General features: G+C 43.3%; 2 protein-coding genes across 3 annotated transcripts; one reads left to right on the top strand and one right to left on the bottom strand.

The window, feature by feature from the left end:
- Positions 1–798: 798 nt before the first annotated feature.
- On the top strand, positions 799–11,164 carry LOC139386639 (insulin-like growth factor-binding protein 1). Its single transcript, XM_071132386.1, has 4 exons — positions 799–1,487; positions 1,675–1,814; positions 8,571–8,699; positions 8,852–11,164. The coding sequence occupies exons 1-4, from the start codon at positions 1,139–1,141 to the stop codon at positions 8,966–8,968; spliced, it is 735 nt and encodes a 244-aa protein (XP_070988487.1). The 5' UTR covers positions 799–1,138; the 3' UTR covers positions 8,969–11,164.
- Positions 11,165–11,250: 86 nt separating this feature from the next.
- On the bottom strand, positions 11,251–23,849 carry LOC139386638 (insulin-like growth factor-binding protein 3). Of its 2 annotated transcripts, XM_071132383.1 has the most exons (4): positions 23,435–23,849; positions 22,340–22,605; positions 17,600–17,719; positions 11,251–12,192 (listed from the first exon to the last, which is right to left on the bottom strand). In XM_071132383.1, exons 1-4 carry the CDS (start codon positions 23,802–23,804, stop codon positions 12,067–12,069), a joined length of 882 nt encoding a protein of 293 aa, XP_070988484.1. In that variant the 5' UTR covers positions 23,805–23,849; the 3' UTR covers positions 11,251–12,066. The 2 variants fall into 2 exon arrangements, with proteins under 2 accessions (XP_070988484.1, XP_070988485.1); XM_071132384.1 differs by lacking the exon at positions 17,600–17,719.
- Positions 23,850–24,259: the final 410 nt, after the last annotated feature.

Here is a 24,259-nt window from a genome sequence, read left to right as displayed (position 1 = left end):
GGACATGCCAATATACAGAATTATGGCACTTTAGCAAGTCTGATTTATTGAATTTTACATGTGGTCTATATCAAAGGGCACTTAATTTAATATAACATGCTTGTTAAATGCAATATTGAACTCATTTCGTGGAATGACCCAACAACCTTCCAGTATCCACATATGACAAGGTAGTTTCAGTTGGTGTCTCGAGACACTGACTAATAGTCCAGTCATTGCACAAAGTCACCATGCTTCATCATGCGATGAAAAACATGAGGTATCATAGAGGCACAGAGAAACAGTGTGTCAAGGTATGGGGGAGGGGTGTAGAGGTGTTCAGTGTTAACCGTAGATAAAGTGTGATTAACTAATACTACACCAGGAAGTGACCAATTAAAAAATACATTCTCCAGACAAACATGTTATGGTTGCATGGTTATGTAACTGATGGGATGATCATGTTTATGTTCCCTGCAGATGACCCCTAGTCCACCACATGGGCTGAACAACACATATGGTTTATGAAAGTAGAGTAGAATCAAATCATATCCAGTTCATGACTGACCTATAACTTCTGACCCTTAGGTAAGTCATGTACCAAAGGATGAATCTCAATGCACAACTTAACATCAATCCATTATTAGTTTGTCCCCCACATCATACAGTATGTACAGTATGAACGATTGAGGGGTCAAAACCAAAAAAACAACGAATTGATTTTGCAATGTTTTCCAACATCACCTTGTACAATCACTCCTCGTCCCAGAGTAAATATTGATGACAGGGCAGGCAGGCAGCTTCAGTGAACCCCAGTTCAGATCTACACACACTACCAGAGGTCAACCCACCCAATACAGCTAATGCTGGTTCTGCGCTGTCTAACCAAAATGTTTAATATCTGGAGTCACTGGTTCAAACATTAACCTCCCTGAGGGTCAGAGCTCTGTATAAATACTGCAACTCCTTTGTTCTGAGAATTCAGTTCAGAAAGAAAGAAGGAAACCTATAGATGCCGATCTACAGTATATTGTGCTTCTCATAAGTACTTGAGGACTAAGCAAAAACTACACTTGAAGATTAAAGACCGCACTTGAAGAAAATTCACATCTACACCTGACTGTAGATTTTAGTGTCTTTCTACACCTGAAGATTCGAGATGCTTGGATTATATAAGAAGTTGACCCTGCTGGCAGCGATGTCATTGTCCCTCCTGACCACTCTGGCCCAGTCTTCCCCTGTGGTGGGCCCGGAGCCTATTCGCTGTGCCCCCTGTACCCAGGAGAAGCTGGATGAATGCCCGGCCATTTCCCCAGACTGTAAGCAGGTTCTCAGGGAGCCAGGCTGTGGCTGCTGCATGGCATGTGCCCTGGAGAAGGGGGCCTCCTGTGGGGTATACACGGCCCACTGTGCTCAGGGGTTAAAATGCAGCCCAAGAGCTGGGGATCCTAGACCCCTCCACTCCCTCACCAGAGGACAGGCCATCTGCACTGAGGACCAGGGACAAGGTAGACTCTGCTTTTTGTCCTTTATGTTTTTCATTCATTGATTCCTTCCTTCAGCTATTACTTATTTATAAAGATATTGGACAATCTACAAATTAAACCTTTTTTGACAACATAATCAAAAGGATATAATCTAAATTTATGTAAAACATGGTATACTTACCCACTAATTTCTCTCTCTAATCCACAGAGAAAGTAGAAGGGGTGCCAGACCACAGCTCCCTAGCCTACTTCCTGGGACTCAACACCCCCTTTGACACCAAAAATGAGGGTGCTCAGGAGAGCATCAAGGCCAAGGTCAACACCATCCGCAAGAAACTGGTGGAACAGGTATGCACAGTGTTCAATCTGAAGCAGGGTTTTTGGTTTTAGAAGTGGGCAACACACTTTGGTTTTAGAAGTGGGGGGGGACATAGCCTGGTGGAGAGTCAGGGGGTCCTCCCCCAGCTTTTGGGGGCTATCTAAAGCTAATTTCCTGCAATTTTACACAATCCAGTCTATAACAAAAAGTAAGCAAACATGCCCACAGTCATCAAGCTAGGTAAGAGATCCTTAATAAATATGTTTATGTGGTTAATAAGACTGAACTTGATCAAAGGTAATTCAATAATACATGTTTATGTGGTTAATAAGACAGAACTAGATCAAAGGTAATTCAATAATAAATATTGTGTTGCACCTTTAACCAATAGCCTAACAAATGAACAACTCTTGAAAAAATACTTTGATTGTCTTTATTAAGACATCCTCTGTATCAAATTTCAGCCAGACCGAGCTGCCACCCCAACCAATCTAGTCAATAACTCAACTCTTTTCCCAACACAATTTCCTTCTCAGGTCACACTTTTAATTTAGTTTAATTCCCAAAGGGAAAGGTTTGGAAACAAAAAATGAAGCAAAAAAAAAACTGACATACACCTCAAATATACATTAACACACAGAAACAGCAAATCCTCCATATAATTAATCTCCTAGGACTAATAATACTGTAGAGCTCTTTTTATTTGCACACAATATAGCTGGGTTGCCCTGTCCTGTCCCTAGGGGTCCACCACCCTGCAGCGCCCCAACCCAACGCACCCCACTCAGCTTTAGGATCTTAGGAATGTTTCACTAATTGGTTTTGGTAGTATTAGGAGTGACAACGTGACAACCCACAGGACGACAGACCCCAGGGCTAGGACTGAGCAGCCCAGCAGCTAGGGAATAAATAGGTATCTCCCCTGAGGTGGGTATCTTTTCAATACAGACTCCTTTAGTTGTACTGTATTCCATATAAGGCATCCAGTCCTTATGAAAGTTGCCCATCATGCCCTTAATCTTGTAATAAATCAAATCTAGTGATACATAACTTGACATTGTAGGAGGATAACCGACCTTCCAATTAATGTCAATTCATTTCTTAGCCAGTATAAATGCTTGGATACACAGTTTTTCAGATAAGTCTCCGGTATCAACAGTGAGACGGGAGAATCTGTAGACATGCTGAGAAAAAAGAACATACTCTTTACCAGAATTCAGCCATGCAGCCTTCACAAGCCCATAAAATATGCAAATATGTGTGTTTTAAACCCCCAGGAGAGGAATGACATTTCTGAGTGCATCTAATTCAGTTTCACTGGCATATAGTACATTCTATGGATGGTCTTAAACTGCAATCATTTATGTCTGAGATGATATGAACATGACTAGGCATTCTAACACATCTGTATCCATTCATCATCATCAATAGCTTCTACCAGATCCTCCTCGCATTTTAGTTTGACATGTTTTGTGTCATCAGGAAAAGCCTCTATCAACCCTTGAAACAGTTTGGAAATCAACTTTGGAGGTTTGTCAGACTGCCTTAAAATAGCATCTGGCTTGTCCAGTGTTTGCTACACAGAGATAATGAATTGTTGTATGTGCAAAAATTCACCTCACCTCTGTCACAGACGTGTCTTCCCTGGCTGCCTGACCCTGCTGAGACCCCTGTCACCATCTGATCCTCTTAAAATGAGGCATGACAAATAATTACCTTAGTGTACGTTTATTCATTATATTATCCAAGAGTAGAATCAATGGTTCAATAGTTGAAATGACCATTATTCCCAGATCCCAGACTGTAACTTTAATCTTCAGTTGCGGTCATATAGCTACAGTAGGTCTACCCATCAATTCAAGATGGAACTTTGTATCATTCAATGCGATTGTTAATATACTGCAAAATTCACTTGAGCTCCATAGACTGGTCTTCCCTGGCTGTCTGACCCTGCTGGGAGCACTGTCACCATCTGATCCTGCTAAGACATGATGAGCATAGTGTTGTGTATTGACTGCACTAGAGGGCTACAGTGCCTTGCGAAAGTATTCGGCCCCCTTGAACTTTGCGACCTTTTGCCACATTTCAGGCTTCAAACATAAAGATATAAAACTGTATTTTTTTGTGAAGAATCAACAACAAGTGGGACACAATCATGAAGTGGAACGACATTTATTGGATATTTCAAACTTTTTTAACAAATCAAAAACTGAAAAATTGGGCGTGCAAAATTATTCAGCCCCCTTAAGTTAATACTTTGTAGCGCCACCTTTTGCTGCGATTACAACTGTAAGTCGCTTGGGGTATGTCTCTATCAGTTTTGCACATCGAGAGACTGACATTTTTTCCCATTCCTCCTTGCAAAACAGCTCGAGCTCAGTGAGGTTGGATGGAGAGCATTTGTGAACAGCAGTTTTCAGTTCTTTCCACAGATTCTCGATTGGATTCAGGTCTGGACTTTGACTTGGCCATTCTAACACCTGGATATGTTTATTTTTGAACCATTCCATTGTAGATTTTGCTTTATGTTTTGGATCATTGTCTTGTTGGAAGACAAATCTCCGTCCCAGTCTCAGGTCTTTTTCAGACTCCATCAGGTTTTCTTCCAGAATGGTCCAGTATTTGGCTCCATCCATCTTCCCATCAATTTTAACCATCTTCCCTGTCCCTGCTGAAGAAAAGCAGGCCCAAACCATGATGCTGCCACCACCATGTTTGACAGTGGGGATGGTGCGTTCAGGGTGATGAGCTGTGTTGCTTTTACGCCAAACATAACGTCTTGCATTGTTGCCAAAAAGTTCAATTTTGGTTTCATCTGACCAGAGCACCTTCTTCCACATGTTTGGTGTGTCTCTATCTTTAAGAAATGTCTTTCTTCTTGCCACTCTTCCATAAAGGCCAGATTTGTGCAATATACGACTGATTGTTGTCCTATGGACAGAGTCTCCCACCTCAGCTGTAGATCTCTGCAGTTCATCCAGAGTGATCATGGGCCTCTTGGCTGCATCTCTGATCAGTCTTCTCCTTGTATGAGCTGAAAGTTTAGAGGGACGGCCAGGTCTTGGTAGATTTGCAGTGGTCTGATACTCTTTCCATTTCAATATTATCGCTTGCACAGTGCTCCTTGGGATGTTTAAAGCTTGGGAAATATTTTTGTATCCAAATCCGGCTTTAAACTTCTTCACAACAGTATCTCGGACCTGCCTGGTGTGTTCCTTGTTCTTCATGATGCTCTCTGCGCTTTTGACGGACCTCTGAGACTATCACAGTGCAGGTGCATTTATACGGAGACTTGATTACACACAGGTGGATTGTATTTATCATCATTAGTCATTTAGGTCAACATTGGATCATTCAGAGATCCTCACTGAACTTCTGGAGAGAGTTTGCTGCACTGAAAGTAAAGGGGCTGAATAATTTTGCACGCCCAATTTTTCAGTTTTTGATTTGTTAAAAAGTTTGAAATATCCAATAAATGTCGTTCCACTTCATGATTGTGTCCCACTTGTTGTTGATTCTTCACAAAATAATACAGTTTTATATCTTTATGTTTGAAGCCTGAAATGTGGCAAAAGGTCGCAAAGTTCAAGGGGGCCGAATACTTTCGCAAGGCACTGTATATTCCCATGCGATTCCTGCGGGACCTGCAGTTCCTGACTGTGATCATTGCAGTGCTGTCAGCATTTTTCAAGCTGTGAGTGGGAGTGGGGTTCAGAATTATTATTTTTTAGTTCTCACAAATTATTTGGAAACGATCCTCTTTCTGCTTTGCATGCGTTAGCCTACCTGTTGTATTAAAAGCATATATTTTTTTGCATTATTCACACAGAATTTGCTGCTTCAACTTCAGTAGTCTAACCCTCCTAGTTGGGCGTGAGAGTTCAAGTGCACCTAGTATGTGTGGTCTCATTGAAATAGAGTAGGCTGCCTACATGGGCGGTTAATCCCATGGCAGTGAATAATTATAGTTAAGTATATTTCATAGACTGTAGTTTACTACAGTGTCTGTAAATAAATCTTGATAATGGCAAGAAGTGGAGGGCGTTCAACAAACGTGTGTCAAAAGTACAATCAAAAAATGTAATCATTATTAAAAAGGAAAAGGCATACCGGGCACATAGGCTAAGTCGTGAGCTAGCGTTGAACCTTTTCATTTTCAATAAGTACTGATTACCCATTTATTTGCCTCTGCCTGCAAATGGTCCTCCTAAAGGGTAGGCTGTGTCCTATAGGCCAATGCCAAATTTTAGCAAGTGCCGCTCATCATTCTTGCTGCTTCCAGTTCAGTAGCCACACCTGCGAAATCAGGTGCGCTTGTAGTCTCAATTAAATAGAGTAGGCCGTAGCCTATGCATGGGCATGGGGGCAGTTAAATTGACTTCCTAAATAGACCTATGATTAGGCTATAGTTTACTACATTGCCTAGAAATAGCCATAAATATTGATCACCCAACTCTGCTCTCTTCAAACTACATCTAGCAAATTGGCTGACATAGCCTAGTACTACAATATAAGGGCCATGTGAGAATCTCGGGTAATTTAACCTATTTCTTAAGTTATTTTTGTGCATTTGGTATTGCCTATATGTTGCAGAATTGCTGGGACCATGGCTGGCAAGTGAGCTGCATCATATACACCTAAAATAAAATAGCTGGACTGTGGTTGGGTTTGGGACCAGTTCTTTCAGTAGCGGGTGGGAGTCGGACAGAAAGCAAGCAGGTGTGGAAGTGGGATGACGAAATCAGTCCTGTGCAGACCTCTACTGTGCACCTTGGCAGTGAAGCATGTAACGTTAGAGCCATTTATTACTATGCCTGTGTGAAAAGTAGGGAATTAGCTAGGGAAACTAACATTACATTGCCATACTGACTATTTTATTCACATTGCACTGAAAAAAACGTCAGAATATCAATATTCAATCGTTTGGCCGATGGTTTCGCGTTTGAGGCAAAAAGAATAGCTAACTTTCAACAACTTTTGGAAGCTCTCTCTAACGGTACATCAACTGGCGATAGCTAGCCAAGTTAAATTACTTCTGAAACGGGACAAACAAAGGCTGCAAAACATTTTCATACAAACAACAGCTGTTACATAATAATAATATCCACCTCATATCGCTGTCTGACAGAACTGGAGGCTAGAGCTGACCTGGCTGTGGTAGCTAGCATAGCTTATTCATTCATCTCAGTCGAGAGGGAAAAAAACATTAGCTATCGTTACATGTCAGTTACAATACTAGCTCAGCACTGCAAATAAACACTAGTAAAAAAAATCTTAAGTTAAACAACTACCTTACCTAAATAGTAGCCAGTTTCTGCTCTGCATGCTTTTACAACTCGGTGAAAGAGTGCAACAACATACACACTGAACTATACTCAACTCTCTCAAGCTGGTCCAGCCAGCCTTCCAGCAGCTTTGCCTTCACACAGCCTGTCAGCCCGCTCTGTGGTGTCCACGAGGTCCTAAATCCAGCAGGCTGTACACTCCAAACAGCCTACCCAACTGCTCGGAGGCGTCCGCATGGTCCTAAAGCACACTGTTGCCGCTTTTTGTATCACATTGCAATGATAAATCTGGGGGTGAAAAAAATGCAATTTCAAAATGTGTGGGAGGGAGTGGACATAACCCACCCAGTGAAAGTCAAGTCCCTGATCTGACTTACTGTCAAAGTTCGGTAGGTCTTCAGACTGTAATGGTGGAACAACTTACATACAGTGCCTTGCGAAAGTATTCGGCCCCCTTGAACTTTGCGACCTTTTGCCACATTTCAGGCTTCAAACATAAAGATATAAAACTGTATTTTTTTGTGAAGAATCAACAACAAGTGGGACACTATCATGAAGTGGAACGACATTTATTGGATATTTCAAACTTTTTTTACAAATCAAAAACTGAAATTGGGCGTGCAAAATTATTCAGCCCCTTTACTTTCAGTGCAGCAAACTCCAGCAAAAAACACTGGTATATTGAACACAGTATTTGCAGAATACTGCAGTTATACTGCACTCTGACTGCAATCTGTTTTCGTAAGGGCTGATCCTAAATCAGGTGCTTTATATGGCCCCGGACTTACTTTCTTCTTCTTCAGATGTAGCTTAGTGGAGAGAACCTAATTTAGAGTTCAAGACTATTTAGCTCCTAGCCACCAGAGGAAGCTGTTGCCCTTTTAACAAAAACCACCCAGACTCAGTGAGAAAATGTTACTCCCTTGAGATTAAATTTGCTTAGCATTTTAACACATGACAATTGAATGTTCTTAGTCAGATATAACAACTTAGTGTTGGATCAAAAAGCTCCTTAACAGCTTCTACCCCCAAGCCATAAGACTGCTGAACAATTAATGAAATGGCCACCAGACTATTACATTGACCCCCCCTCCATGTGTTTTTACACTGCTGCTGCTCTGTTTATTATCTAAGCATAGTCACTTCACCTCTACCTACATGTACAAATTACCTCGACTAACCTGTACCCCCTCACACTGACTCGGTACCGGTATCCCCTGTGTATAGCCTCGTTATTGTTACTATATTGTGTTACTTTTTATTATTTTTTACTTTGGTTTATTTGTTAAATAGTTTCTGAACTCTTTCTTGAACTGCATTGTTGGTTAATGGCTTGTAAGTAAGCATTTCACAGGAAGGTATAAATACACCTGTTGTATTCGGTGCATGTGACAAATAAAGTTTGATTTGATTTCATAACGTATTCTATGTCCATCTTGCTGTGTTTATTATACAGTATGTTTTGTATCAGATGTTGACTGTTCTTTGTCTTGTCCCCAGGGTCCCTGCCACATTGAGCTGCATGCAGCTCTGGACAAGATAACCAGCTCTCAGCAGGAACTAGGAGAGAAGTTCACCAACTTCTACCTACCCAACTGTGACAAACATGGCTTCTACAAGGCCAAGCAGGTAAGGCATAGCACCTGAGCTGTAGGTTTGTTTAGCAATAGCATTAGCTCATTAGTGGTAGATAGTGTGATCTGACCAGGAAAACATTTATCAATGCAGTGAAGTTGATCCATGTAATTGAATATATTGCCCCCTCTTCTGTTGTGTTCTAGTGTGAGTCGTCTCTGGTGGGACCCCATGCCAGGTGTTGGTGTGTGTCCTCCTGGAATGGGAAGAAGATTCTAGGGTCCAATTATCTACCCGGCTTAGAGTGCCAGCTGGAGCTCTAAATCATGGACACTCTGACCCACATTCACAGGCACATGCATGCACACGCATTGACACATATACAGAGTCTTTTTTACTCCGCTTAAACACACATATAGGTGCCCTCAAACCTACACACATCCACATCATATATACTGACTTTATTTTACAAACACGTATAAATACACACTCATTCAAATAAGCACACATTTTTTTTTTTTATGTAATTACTCTTAATTTATTTACGTGACGTATCACACCTTATTTATTCAAAATGCGTATGTGCTTACAAGTATGGACCATTTGTCATTTTTAGATTGTTTATGTTTCCTATTTTCTGATTGTAAATAGGGCAACAGTGTATACATTTGTGTTTCTGACTAAATAACTCCATCTCTGAAGACCACAGGTCTCCAGCTCTGCCAAACCCAGTTCAGGGTCTTCAGAATCTGTTTTTGATTCATTCAACCAGGTGGACCCGTGCACAGTAAATGAAACAACACAGCCATTCATTCATTCAACATGTTGACAGTTTCGGAAGGTATTCTCATTGACATTTCCTCAATGGGTATTGGGGAAATGCTTAAAGTTCCACAAGTATGCATCTGGTGGCCAGGCACAAACATATCACTGCTCATCCAAGCCCCTGTTTGGTTTTGGGGGAGTTTCTGTCTTCGTCTACCTCTACTGGTCTCTGCAGGTCTTCTGATTTAGCAGATGTTTTTTTTGGGACAGTTTTTTCTCCCAACTCTCTGCACGTACACCACCCTCTTCATGTGAGGTCATTGTTTCATTTGTCTGAAAGGAAGTTCTCTTTTGTTTGATGTATTGTCTGTATTTATTATATGTCAAACTATTCCTGACAGCAAGTCAGAAGTATGTGATGAGATATGCTGCTATTGCTTTTTGTTTGGTTTGTTACAAATCATTTATAGCCTACGTTAGTTACTCTGTTGTAATTTTGTGCTTTCAATAAACATGTTAACCTCAATGTTTGTGTTTAGAGCATGTTTCTGTAGCATAGAACATATAAAGGACGCGGCAAGTTTGGAGAGAGTTGAATGAAGACACCAGTACCTTCATTAAATTAAGTATGTATTTCTGAGGAAACGTGTAACAGAGGTTCTTGTATATCCCCTGGCGTTATTAACCCAGAGGTTGTGGGAACACTTGGTTCTCAACAAATTCTGAGAAAAGACTCCTGGGTAAGGTATTCCCTGTAGTGCGCTACTATTAGACCTGGTCAAAAGTAGTGCACTACATAGGGAACAGCGTACCATTTTGGGGACAACCCTGGTGGGAATTAAAAACATTTCCAGGGTTACTTCTGCAGCAAGCCTCAACAGAACCTCCAGTGGCAATAGTTATGAGGGATACCAAGTTATAATTGCGAACAAAAAGTATTCTGAATCTCAGCATCATCAATAAGGATCATGGACATTTAGAAATCTTCAGCATATTCAGAAAACACACTTACAAAAGTAAATCGCATAGCAATGGAAGCTGGTGTCAACTTTACTGCATTTATTTGTTATAAATACACTTTTTTGATACAAGGATAGAGAATATTGACCTTTAACCAAGGCACAGCTAAAAGGTGAAAAGGAATCTCTGAAAACAGAAAAACGTGCCAAGTGTCACGTCGGGAGGAAAACTGGCACCATCTCTACGGTGAAGAATGGTGGTGGCAGCATCATGTTGTGGGGATATTTTTCAGCGTCAGGGACTGGGAGAAACTAGTCAGGAATGAGGGAAAGATAAACGGAGCAAAGCACAGAGATCCTTGATGAAAACCTGCTCCATAGTGCTCAGGACCTCAGACTGGGGTAAAGGTTCACCTTCCAACAGGACAATGACCCTAAACACACAGCCAATACAACGCAGGAGTGGCTTCGGGATAAGTCACTGAATGTCCTTGAGTGGCCCACCCAGAGCCCGGACTTGAACCCGATTGAACATCTCCGGAGAGACCTGAAAATAGCTGTGCAGCGACACTCCCCATCCAATCTGACAGAGCTTGAGAGGATCTGGAAAGAAGAATGGGAGAAACTCTCCAAATACAGGTGTGCCAAGCTTGTAGCGTCATACCCAAGAAGACTAACGAGGCTGTAATTGCTGCCAAAGGTGCTTCAACAAAGTACTGAGTGAAGGGTCTGAATACTTACGTAAGTGTCATATTTCAGTTTTTTACTTTTAATAAATTAGCAAAAATGTGTAAAAAAAATGTTTTTGCTTTATCATTATGGGATATTGTGTGTAGATTGATGACGGGAAAAAAAACAATTTAATCAATTTTAGAATAAGACTGTAACAAAATGTGGAAAAAGTCAAGTGGTCTGAACATTTTCAGAATGCACTGTATGTTCCACTGGTAGAAGTATAGGGAATGTACTTACATGAAGATGTATATGAGTTGCATAGGGAAGATGAGAACAGTATCCAGCTCTATAGTCAACTCCCTTAAATGGTCCTGAGGAAAGGGCAGTGATGCTGCAGTGAGATACAGGTTGGACTAAAAGCTGATGTATGTGTCCTCTGGCACAAAGTGGGAAGGCGTTTTATGACACTGTACTGTGCCACTGGGTGGTCACACACCAGCGGTTACACAGATAGACACACTTGTATTTCACACACACACACACACACACACACACACACACACACACACACAAATACATACAGTAACATATCAAACATACAGAATTACTGTATATAAGTCTCTGTCATCAAGTCTGTAATCATCAAGGCTAGCCCTCTGCAATGGAATTAATTATCTAATTTGTCCTTAGAAGTACTGCCCTCTGTCTATGGAGAATCCATCCACACACTGCTTACAGTGCATAGGAGCAGCACATAGCATTGGAGAGTGTGTGTTGGACACAAGGAGTGTGATTGGATGAGTCCTCTTCTCAAGCCACTCCTCCTGCCCTGCCTTCCATCCTCCTGCCCTGCCTTCCTGTTGGCCAAAGTATCATCAATGCCAGCCAACACGTCCAGGCCCAGCCATTTTGGACCCTTTTGGATCCCAATATCCTCATAGTTTTTCTGTGTGTTCATGGCTCCCTTTTCTTTCTCTCCGCCTCTCTCTCTCTCTCTCTGGTTCCTTCTTGCTGCTCAGGTCTTATTGGCTCTCAGAGTTGTAGCACTGGGTGTCTCCTCTCTCCTTCCCGTTGAAACTTGGCAATGGCTGCCCATACTTGTCGACACACCAGCAAAACCCTCGCTTTCTGCCCTTGGATGGACGGCACTGTGTGTGTGAGGGAGAGAGAGAAAGGGAGAGAAAGAAACAGAGAGAGTTACAGAGAGAGGGAGAGGGTAACAGCGAGAGAGTTACAGAGAGAGAATAACAGAGAGAGAGAGTTACAGAGAGAGAATTACAGAGAGAGAGAGAGTTACAGTGAGAGTGTTACAGAGAGAGAGAGAGTAACAGAGAGAGAGTTACAGCAAGAGAGAGAGTTACAGGGAGAGAATTACAGAGAGAGAGAGAGATAGAGCGTTACAGAGAGAGTTACAGAGAGAGAGAGGGAGAGAGTAACAGCATGAGAGTTACAGAGAGAGAGAGAGTTACAGAGAGAGAGAGTTACAGAGAGAGAGAGTTACAGAGAGAGTGAGTTACAGAGAGAGTTACAGAGATAGAGAGAGAGCGAGAGGGTTACAGAGAGACAGTTAGAGAGAGTTATAGCAAGATAGTTACAGAGAGAGAGAGAGAGTTACAGAGAGAAAGTTACAGAGAGAGAGAGCTACAGAGAGAGAGAGCTACAGAGAGAGAGATAGTTACAGAGAGAAAGTTAGGGAGAAAGTTACAGGGAGAAAGTTACAGAGAGAGAGTTACAGAGAGATAGAGAGAGTTACAGAGATATATAGAGGGAGGGTTACAGAGAGAGAGAGATAGAGAGAGAGAGTTACAGAGAGAGAGAGAGAGCTAGAGAGAGTTACAGAGAGAGAGAGAGAGAGTTACAGAGAGAGAGAGTTACAGAGAGAGAGAGAGTTACAGAGAGAGAGAGAGTTACAGAGAGAGAGAGAGAGTTACACAGAGAGAGAGAGAGTTACACACAGAGAGAGAGAGAGAGTTACAGAGAGAAAGTTACAGAGAGAGAGAGAGTTACAGAGAGAGAGAGAGTTACAGAGAGAGAGAGTTACAGAGAGAGAGAGATAGTTACAGAGAGAGAGTTACAGAGAGAGAGAGAGAGTTACAGAGAGAGAGAGTTACAGAGAGCGAGAGTTACAGAGAGAAAGTTAGAGAGAAAGAGCTACAGAGAGAGAGCTACAGAGAGAGAGAGATACAGAGAGAGAGCTACAGAGAGAGAGAGCTACAGAGAGAGTTACACAGAGAGAGAGAGAGAGAGAGAGAGTTAGTTACAGAGAGAAAGTTAGGGAGAAAGTTACAGGGAGAAAGTTACAGAGAGAGAGAGAGAGTTACAGAGAGAGAGAGATAGTTACAGAGAGAAAGTTAGAGAGAAAGTTACAGAGAGAGAGGGCTACAGAGGGAGAGAGTTACAGAGAGAGAGAGAGAGTTACAGAGAGAGAGATAGTTAGAGAGAAAGTTACAGAGAAAGTTACAGAGAGAGAGAGAGTTACAGAGAGAGAGTTACAGAGAGAGAGAGTTACAGAGAGAGAGAGAGTTACAAAGAGAGAGAGTTACAGAGAGAGAGAGTTACAGAGAGAGAGAGAGTTACAGAGAGAGAGAAAATTACAGAGAGAAAGTTACAGAGAGAGAGAGAGAGTTACAGAGAGAGAGTTACAGAGAGAGAGAGTTACAGAGAGAGAGAGTTACAGAGAGAGAGAGTTACAGAGAGAGAGAGTTACGGAGAGAGAGAGTTACGGAGAGAGTTACAGAGAGAGAGAGAGTTACAGTGAGAAAGTTACAGAGAGAGAGAGAGAGAGAGTTACAGAGAGAGAGAGAGAGTTACAGAGAGAGAGAGAGAGTTACAGAGAGAGAGAGAGAGTTACAGAGAGAGAGAGAGAGTTACAGAGAGAGAGAGAGAGTTACAGAGAGAGAGAGTTACAGAGAGAGAGATAGTTACAGAGAGAGAGAGTTACAGAGAGAGAGAGTTACACAGAGAGAGAGTTACACAGAGAGAGAGAGAGTTACAGAGAGATAGAGAGTTACAGAGAGAGAGAGAGTTACAGAGAGAGAGAGTTACGGAGAGAGAGGGAGAGAGAGAGTTACAGAGAGCGAGAGTTACAGAGAGTTACAGAGAGTTACAGAGAGAGAGAGTTACAGAGAGAGAGAGCTACACAGAGAGAGATAGTTATAGAGAGAAAGTTACAGAGAGAGAGTTACAGAGAGAGAGTTACAGACAGAGAGTTACAGAGAGAGAGAGCTACAGCGAGAGAGAGCTACAGAGAGAGAGAGCTACAGAGAGAGAGAGCTACAGAGAGAGAGAGCTACAGAGAGAGAGATAGTTATAGAGAGAAAGTTACAGAGAGAGAGTTACAGAGAGAGAGTTACAGAGAGAGAGTTACAGAGAGAGAGAGAGTTAGAGAGAGAGAGAGTTACAGAGAGAGAGAGAGTTACTGAGAGAGAGAGTTACAGAGAGAGAGTTACAGAGAGAGAGTTACAGAGAGAGAGAGAGTTAGAGAGAGAGAGAGTTACAGAGAGAGAGAGAGTTACTGAGAGAGAGAGTTACAGAGAGAGAGATAGTTACAGAGAGAGAGAGAGTTAAGAGAGAGAGAGGAAGTTACAGAGACAGAGAGAGTTACAGAGAGAGAGGGAGAGAGTTACAGAGAGAGAGGGAGAGAGTTACAGAGAGAGAGAGAGAGTTACAGAGAGAGAGAGAGTTACAGAGAGAGAGAGTTAAAGAGAGAGAGAGAGTTACAGAGAGAGAGAGAGAGTTACAGAGATAGAGAGGGGGTTACAGAGAGAAAGTTAGAGAGAGAGTTACAGAGAGAGTTACAGAGAGAGAGAGAGTTACAGAGAGAGAGAGAGTTACAGAGAGAGATTTACAGAGAGAGAGAGGGAGTTACAGAGAGAAAGTTAGAGAGAGAGTTACAGAGAGAGAGAGAGTTACAGAGAGAGAGAGAGTTAAAGAGAGAGAGAGTTACAGAGAGAGAGAGAGTTACAGAGAGAGAGAGAGTTACAGAGAGAAAGTTAGAGAGAGAGAGTTACAGAGAGAGAGAGAGTTACAGAGAGAGAGAGAGTTACAGAGAGAAAGTTAGAGAGAGAGAGTTACAGAGAGAGAGAGAGTTACAGAGAGTTACAGAGAGAGAGAGAGAGAGTTACAGAGGGAGAGATAGTTACAGAGAGGGAGAGATGGTTACAGAGAGGGAGAGATAGTTACAGAGAGAGAGAGAGAGTTACAGAGGGAGAGAGGGAGAGAGAGAGAGAGAATTACAGAGAGAGAATTAGAGCGAGAGAGTTAGAGGGAGAGAGAGAGTGAGAGTTACAGAGGGAGAGAGAGAGAGTTACAGCGAGAAAGTTAGAGAGAGAGAGAGTTACATAGGGAGAGAGAGAGAGTTACAGAGAGAGAGTTACAGAGGGAGAGAGAGAGTGAGAGAGAGAGAGAGTTAGAGGGAGAGAGAGAGAGAGTTACAGAGGGAGAGAGAGAGAGTTAGAGAGAGTTACAGAGAGAGAGTTACAGAGAGTTACAGAGGGAGAGAGAGAGAGAGTTACAGTGAGAAAGTTAGAGCGAAAGAGAGAGAGAGAGAGAGAGAGAGAGGGAGAGTTACAGAGAGAGAAGGAGAGAGATACTTACATGGAGAGAAAGTACAATAATAAGATTTAGGCTTGTACTGTACATAATTACCAATACTCATCTAGCACAATGGCCATCTGAAATGACTTGAGGAAGTGGGACATGAAATGGTTAAGGACATTAACGTCCATTTTGTGCTGAGGACCTGAGGAGACTTGGCCATGGGACGCATGCTGGTGGTATTTTCAGCTGCTTTTACGGTCTACCTCCAGTTCCAGACACATATAGAGAGCTTTAAGATAAACAGAAACCTGGTCAAATATTTGCTTAGGCCCGTTTGTGAACAACTGAGACCCAATATCTATTTTCAGTGAGCCGGTGGCCAGTACAAATCATCTGTTGCTGATTATACCCCAAAGCTCCAAATTATGGGTACTACAAATGACTTACAGAGTCTCCGGAGCAACCCAAGGGCTGTTATTTTACTGCCAATTTGACTAAAGGTCAGCGTCCTCTCTAGTAAAACTTGCAGGCATTAATTTGAAGGGCAAAGAAAGGCGAACAAATGGCGTCGCTCTCTTAAAGAGTTCATCAGAATGGAAGTCAGTCCTTTCTCTGCTCGATATTACGTCTCTAGGTGTCTGACCCCAGAGACCATAGGATAGGCTCAACCCTGTATAAGCGACCCTGTACAGTAGAATTTGTGTATTGGACTGTCCAGTCAAAATATGACTATCGTGTCTACTGCATCTTAACTCTCTAATATTGGCACCCAATTATCATGTTATTTCCCTTCTCCGAACAAATTATGTTTTGTTATAATTTAATCTATATGACCAATCAAGTAGTATACTTTTATTAAAGTACACATGCTGAGAGGTTAAGTCACATTTTCAGGAAAAAAAATAATTCAAAAGTTGGAACGTTGGAGTCAAAGAATGACTCAACTAAATAGTAGCTTGGGAATCTAATAAAAGTAATAAAAAGAAGACAAGACCTGGAAAAATGCATTTAAAGGCTGCATTAAAAGCTCTTCTAAATGCACCTCTCATGCATAATCACTTTACCATTTCCACCATCTAACTACACATGCTTTACTTCATCCTCCAAACTATGTATACATTTATAGTTAATAAGACATGTTGGGTCTGAGACTCATGGGAACCGCAGAAGTAAACTCCATAGACATGTCTGCCATTCCCTTCCTGCCTGCCATCCCTGAGAAGACCCAAACATACATTTCATATAAACAAAGACAATGAGCCTGGTGTTCTGGTTGTTTCTGGTTATGAGATGATTGCAGGTCAAACAGAGGCACGTCCATTAGGCAGGAGACTCTGTGCTGTGGCATGTAATAGAAATGTTGCTTTGTTTTTGGTGGGTGCCGTGATGGCGCTGGTGGACTAAGTGCCTCCATATGAACGCGTCAGGGACACTCATTTATTATAAACCTATTGTGGGCGGACCAGGACCACGCAAATGTTTGAAATGGCTGAAGCTTCTATTTTCGGCACCGCTTTTTCAAAAGTCTGGCAATTATGGGGAGCGAGCAGCGGGTGCCGGCGGCCACCTTGACGTCTGTCTCCCTGGGAGGGTTCACGCGAAATGGCCGCCGTTTGAGCCGCGCTGGGTGCTTGCTGGGGTCTGTGGTTCCATGTCTCCAGAGCCAACCCCAAATGGTGTGGCTGAGAAGTGACGAGGCTCTAATAACCAGTGAAGCAGATCTGGAGGAATGGATCTGCTCTAGATATGAATCTAGTATGCATGATGAGACACTGACATTACGATCTTCATTGATGAAGAAAGGGTAAGTGGGAAGATGATGGTAGTTACAATGTTCAAATGGGGGTGACTTTCCTGGCCTCTATAACACTGTTCAATAGGTGTGTCTGGTATCTGGGCTTGTATTCCTCGGTGGAAGCATGGCTTTGACACATTCGGGTAATGCCAAGGAGCCTGGGGGACTGACTCATAAAATGGCATCTTCATCCCTACGGTGTGTTTGTAGGATTTCCTTACCTGTTTCTTTTTGTAGAAGCCCTTATTGTCACAGTTTGGGATGTGGAAGCCTCTGGGGTTGAGGATGTCTGTGATCTTCAGTCCTTTGAGGACACTCTCCATCTCTCTAAGACAGGGACCCTAAACACACACATACTATAATGACCCATCTTACTTCTTCCAATCCAAAGCACTCTGTCTATTACCTACAGCTCAAATAATGTATTTATCCCATTGGAACAGTGAAACTAACAGAAGCCACAAAAGTGTGCTTACTTGGTACAGTGTAATTCAATCTCTAGGAACAATGGCGCCGGAGAAGAAGGCTAACGTTTTACGTGTCCCCAACCGATTGTGTTATTTTGTTCCTTTATTTGCATTGTTTGTAACTTATTTTTTTACTTAATTTGTACATAATGTTGCCGCTTCTGTCTCTTATGACCGAAAATAACTTCTGGACATCGGGACTGAGATCACTCACCATGGAATGACAGAATCCTTTTTCCCCTTAACGAGTCTGACGAGCCCGACGCGAACAATATACTGCTTTCTCGGGATCAGGCCCAGATCCCCGTGATTTGCGTGAAGAAAAAGTGGCCAGAGGATGGGCTGCCTTCTGAGAATTCGTAGGCGATCGAATAAACCCCCACTTCCTTCCATTCTGCTAGCAAACATGCAATCTTTGGAGAATAAAATCGATGACCTACGCAGAAGATTAAACTACCAGACGGACATTCAAAACTGTAATATCTAATGCTTTACGGAGTTGTGGCTCAACGAAGACACTATCAACATACAGCCTGCTGGTTATACGCTGTCCCGGCAGGATAGAACAGCAGCGTCTGGTTAGACAAGGGGCGGCAGATTATGTATTTTTGTAAATAACAGCTGATACACGATATCTAAGTCTCGAGCCATTGCTCGCCTGAGGTAGCTGTAGATCACACTATCTACCTAAACAGTTTTCATCTGTATTTTTTGTAGCTGTTTACATACCACCACAGATTGAGGCTGGCACTAAGACAGCATTGAATGAGCTGTATTACGCCATAAGCAAACAAGAAAACGCTGACCCAGAGGCGGCGCTCCTAGTAGTCAGAAACTTTAATGCAGGGAAAGTTAAATCCAAATTTCTATCAGTATGTTAAACGTGCAACCAAAGAGAAAACAACTCTTGACCCCCTTTACTCCACACACAGAGACGCATACAAAGCTCTCCCGCGCCCTCCATTTGGCAAATCTGCCCATAATTCTATCCGCCTGATTCCTGCTTACAAGTACAAATTAAATCAGGAAGCACCAGTGACTAGATCCATAAAAAAGTGGTCAGATGAAGCAGATGCTAAGCTACAGGACTGTTTTGCTAGCACAGACTGGAATATGTTCCGGGATTCCTCCGATGGCATTGAGGAGTACACCACATTAGTCATTGGCTTCTTCAAGAAGTGCATCGATGACATCGTCCCCACAGTGACCGTATGTACATACCCCAACCAGAATCCATGGGTTACAGGCAACATCCACACTGAGCTAAAGGCAAGAGCTGCCGCTTTCAAGGAGCGGGACTCTAACCCGGAAGCTTATAAGAAATCCTGCTATGCCCTCCGACGAACCATGAAAAAGGCAAAGCGTCAATACAGGACTAAGATCGAATCGTACTACAGCGGCTCTGACGCTCGTCGGATGTGGCAGGGCTTGCAAACCATTACAGACTACAAAGGGAAGCACAGCCGAGAGCTGCCCAGTGACACAAGCCTACTAGACGAGCTAAACTACTTCTATGCTGGTGCTCTCATGCACTGAAACATGCATGAGAGCACCAGCTGTTCCGGAAGACTGTGTGATCCCATTCTCCGCAGCCGATGTAAGTAGACCTTTAAACAGTTCAACATTTACAAGGCTGCAGGACCAGACGGATTACCAGGATGTGTACTGCAAGCATGCACTGACCAACTGGCAAGTGTCTTCACTGACTTTTTCAACCTCTCCCTGTCTGAGTCTGTAATACCAACATGTTTTAAGCAGACCACCATAGTCCATGTTCCCAAGAATACTAAGGTAACCTGACTAAATGACGACCGACCTGTAACACTCACGTAATGTAGCCATGAAGTGCTTTGAAAGGCTGGTCATGGCTCACATCAACACCATTATCCCAGAAACCCACTCCAATTTGTATACCGCCCCAACAGATTATGCAATATTTATTGCACTCCACACTGCCCTTTCCCGCTTGGACAAAAGGAACATCTATGTGAGAATGCTGTTCATTGACTACAGCTCAGCGTTCAACACCATTGTGTCCACAAAGCTCATCAATAAGCTAAGGACCCTGGGACTAAACACCTCCCTCTGCAACTGAATCCTGTATTTCCAGACGGGCCTCCCCCAGGTGGTAAGGGTAGGTACAGTAACAACACATCCGCAACGCTGATCCTCAACACAGGGGCCTCTCAAGGATGCATGCTCAGTCCCTTCCTGTACACTCTGTTCACTTATGGCTGCACGGCCAGGTAAGACTCCAACACCATCCTTAAGTTTGCCGATGACTCAACAGTGGTAGGCCTGATCACAGACTATGACGAGACAGCCTAGAGGGAGGAGGTCAGAAACCTGACCGTGTGGTGCCAGGACAACTTCTCCCTCAACATGATTAAGACAAAGGAGATGATTGTGGACTACAGGAAAAAAAGGCCTGAGCACGCCCCCATTCTCGTCGACGGGGCTGCAGTGGAGCAGGTTGAGAGCTTCAAGTTCCTTGGTGTCCACATCACCAACAAACTAACATGGTCCAAGCACACCAAGACAGTAGTGAAGAGGGCACAACAAAACCTATTCCCCCTCAGGAGACTGAAAAGATCTGGCATGGATCCTCAAAAGTTTATACAGCTGGGGCCTCCCAGGTGGCGCAGTGGTTAAGGGCGCTGTACTGCAGCGCCAGCTGTGCCATCAGAGTTCCTGGGTTCACGCCCAAGCTCTGTCGTAACCGGCCGCGACCGGGAGGTCCGTGGGGCGACGCACAATTGGCCTAGCGTCGCCCGGGTTAGGGAGGGCTTGGTCGGTAGGGGTGTCCTTGTCTCATCGCGCACCAGTGACTCCTGTGGCGGGCTGGGTGCAGTGTGCGCTAACCAAGGTGGCCAGGTGCAGGTGTTTCCTCCGGCGCATTGGTGCGGCTGGGTTCCGGGTTGGATGCGTGCTGTGTTAAGAAGCAGTGCGGCTTGGTTGGGTTGTGTATCGGAGGACGCATGACTTTCAACCTTCGTCTCTCCCGAGCCCGTACGGGAGTTGTAGCGATGAGACAAGATAGTAGCTACTACAACAATTGGATACCACGAAATTGGGGAGAAAAAGGGGTAAAATAAAAAAAATAAAAAAAATAAAACGTTTATACATCGAGAGTGGTTGCATCACTGCCCGGTATGGCAACTGCTCAGCCTCCGAGCGCAAGGCACTACAGAGGATAGTGCGAACGGCCCAGTACATCACTGGGCCAAGCTTCCTGGCATTCAGGACCTCTATACCAGGCGGTATCAGAGGAAGGCCCTAAAAATTGTCAAAGACACCCTAGTCATAGACTCTTCTCTCTGCTACCGCACAGAAAGCGGTAGAGGAGCGCTAAGTCTAGGTCCAAGAGGCTACCCCCAAGCCATGAGACTCTTGAACATCTAATCAAATGGCTACCCAGACTATCTGCATTGCCCTGTTGTTATCATCTATGCATAGTCACTTTATTAATAACTCTACCTACATGTACATGTTACCTCAACTAACCGGTGCCCCCAGATATTGACTCTGTACCCCCCTGAATATATAGTCTCGCTATTGTTATTTTACTGCTGCTCTTTAATTACTTGTTACTTTTATTTCTTATTCTTGTCCGTATTTTTTTAACTGTATTGTTGGTTAGGGGCTCGTAAATAAGCATTTTACTGTAAGGTAGTAGTAGTAGGTGTTGTATGTGACTAATACAATTTTATTTGATTTGACTTAGACACGGATGCTATCATTAGCATTAGGCTACACCAAGCTCCACCTGTAGCCTAACGCACTACCGCACTACCCTTCAGTAGTACCCAAACCATGTTGGTACTAGGGATAAGAAGAAAGATAGGCAACTAATAGGAAATGAATTCACCTTGTGAGGGCTTACACTTTGCTGAAAGCTGCTTAGAAACTAGCTAACACTTTACACAAAGGGATAGGCCAGGGGATCAACAGGCCTTATCCTCAAGTCCAGCTCCAGTCTCTGATCAAAGCAAATCAAGGCAGAGTTAATTCCTTGTGCTGTACTCTTTTCTCTGCCACCAGGCTAAAGACAGGATAAAAAATTGAAAGAGGAGGGAGGAGGGCGAGTCCAAACAGGCACACGCAAAGGGCCAATCCATCATCAACTTGCTCTGAGACTCGGCGCTCCCCTCCAGACCGCCACCGCTCCCCTCCGCTCCCCCAGTAGGCATGCGGACGCCTTGCTGCGAAACAACAGGTTACCCACAGAGGCAGAGCTACTGTACCCAATCACCACCATGCCAATCTCCCGCCACCACGCCACCGCCAGCCGTCAGTACCCATACTCTGAACATTTCATCACCCTCAGACGGACGGAGAAAAACACCAAAACACAGAGAAAACGGGGAGGAGAGAGAGAGAGAGAGGAGGAGAAGGGAGGAGAAAAACACCAAAACCTAGAGCGAAGAAGGAGGAAGAGGAGAACATTTTCTGAAAGACTGTTCCTAGAGAAAGCAAAGTGGACCTGGTACTCACATACTCTGGCTCCTGCTTGGATTCCAGGGAGAAGTTCTGTTGGTCTGTGATGTGAGCTCCAGGGAGTTCCTCCATTTTGTAGCTCCGGGCCCTCTTCAGCTGCTCCCTGTGGATGAACACTGCCTTGACAGGCTGGAGGAGAGAGGTGTGGTGGGGGAGTCTGGGGGGGCCTACAGGAGGTCTGCTGGTGCTGAAAAGGGCTTGGGGGGCTTGGATCACTGGGGCGGTGGTGTTTTGCTCCTCCTCCTGAGTACCACCCACATTCTCTGCCAAAAATTATTTTGGAGGAATTATTTTCATTCCCAAAATTACATAAAATTACATTATATGGATAATATTAAGTATACTAATACTAATGGGTTTATGTTTGGATCACGTGAATCATGTGAATGGTCTATCTGTGCTGGTTCAGGTGTTGTTTTTGTCACTCCCTTGAAGTTCATCCAAGCTAATAATAGTTTTAATAATAGTTTTAGTTTTATTAATTACTGATTTAGAGAGGAGGGTAGAGAGATCAGATGACATTTAACATTAAAAAATGACAAAATGTAAATTAGTTTTGATTTACAATTGTAAACCACACTATAGTTTGAAATAAATATTGACATCTGTCAAATAATTCCAGACTCATTCCATCAATAATCTTCATGAAACCCTTGTATCACAGAACCCCACAGTCACAGTTAGAAAATTGATGAAAGAATCATAGAGAGGAATACAGCAAAATTACAGGCTCAAACATCGATGTCAACCATGTCATGAGTTAAAACCATTCTATCAATAATTACAATTGTAAAAGACACCATTCTTGCTGTCGAATTCACCATAATAAAAACATACAGTATAACAGTGTCCATCCAATTGCGTCAATATTGGATATATTACGCATAGGCTGGCTTCATCTAACCGGATAGCTCAAGGTGATAAATTATACTTTAGGCTACCTTGCATCCAGATGTTTGATGACAAGCAAAGTTATCTGTATTTTTACAGGCGACATTATTATAACAATATAATAATTATAACAATATAATAATCCGTTGGTAAACCATGCGTAAAAACCTTTCCAAACTGCGTCATCATCTTGGCATTTACCTTGTATCTCATTGACGGCAGGTAAAGCGGCGGTGGATCTTTTAATTGTTGCAATCGCACACTGTCCTCGTCCTTCCAGCAGAGCTTGGAGAGGTTTCGTCTCGCCGGGCTGCTGCTGGCATGTCATCCCGGAGCCACATCTCCCCGTGTACACCCCGCAAGGCTGTCCAAATGCCAGCGCGCAAGTCATGCAGCACCCGCAGCCAGTTTCGCGAACTCTCTCGGTGCAGTCCTTGGGCAACGGCTTGCAGAGGAGCCGGGCTCCAGCATCACAAGGTTCACACCGGATAACTGGCCCTACCGCGGCTGATCTCCGCGTAATCAATGCCAGAACAACTGTCATCCAAAGTGTGCGATAACAGGTCTCCATTGTAATGATTTCGGGTAGGTCGTGGTGCGTATTGTCCTAAATTTAACTCTGCAGTTGATGCGTACCTAATTCACATGAAAACACTTTAGACAAAACGTCTCAATATATAGAGCCATCCACTGAAATGTCACACCCCCTCAAATGAGTTGCCTGTGTGTGGGATTGCTTTAAAGGGGGAATCAGCAGTTGCTACATACATGTTTGCACATACATTAATATGTACCCAATAATATAACTTTTAAATGCCTCACGAGCTTAGTTCAACCCCATCAGTATGTACGCTTTTTTATTCCAATGTTTGTAAACAAAGTAAATGTAAACAAGCACTATATAGACTCAAAACATGGTTAAAACTATAATGTTGATATCATTAATAGTCAGTCCTTGGATCCATAGATCTGTCTGAATTTGAGAGTGGTTATATTTCTCCAACCCCATCCCCGTCCACTGTTTGT

This window comes from Oncorhynchus clarkii, chromosome 28, assembly GCF_045791955.1.
Source record: "Oncorhynchus clarkii lewisi isolate Uvic-CL-2024 chromosome 28, UVic_Ocla_1.0, whole genome shotgun sequence".
Classification (NCBI taxonomy): domain Eukaryota; kingdom Metazoa; phylum Chordata; class Actinopteri; order Salmoniformes; family Salmonidae; genus Oncorhynchus; species Oncorhynchus clarkii.
This window is presented reverse-complemented; position numbering and strand designations above follow the sequence as displayed.

What these genes read in the sequence shown, in the direction of transcription:
- LOC139386639 (XM_071132386.1), top strand. Translation starts at nt 1,139, where the DNA reads ATGCTTGGATTATATAAGAAGTTGACCCTGCTGGCAGCGATGTCATTG. An exon ending in CACTGAGGACCAGGGACAAG is followed by an intron (nt 1,488 to 1,674) that starts GTAGACTCTGCT and finishes TCTAATCCACAG; the next exon opens with AGAAAGTAGAAGGGGTGCCA. An exon ending in GCAAGAAACTGGTGGAACAG is followed by an intron (nt 1,815 to 8,570) that starts GTATGCACAGTG and finishes TCTTGTCCCCAG; the next exon opens with GGTCCCTGCCACATTGAGCT.
- LOC139386638 (XM_071132383.1), bottom strand. Translation starts at nt 23,804, where the DNA reads ATGGAGACCTGTTATCGCACACTTTGGATGACAGTTGTTCTGGCATTG. An exon ending in TGCCGTCAATGAGATACAAG is followed by an intron (nt 22,606 to 23,434) that starts GTAAATGCCAAG and finishes AATTTTTGGCAG; the next exon opens with AGAATGTGGGTGGTACTCAG. An exon ending in CCAAGCAGGAGCCAGAGTAT is followed by an intron (nt 17,720 to 22,339) that starts GTGAGTACCAGG and finishes GTGTGTGTTTAG; the next exon opens with GGTCCCTGTCTTAGAGAGAT.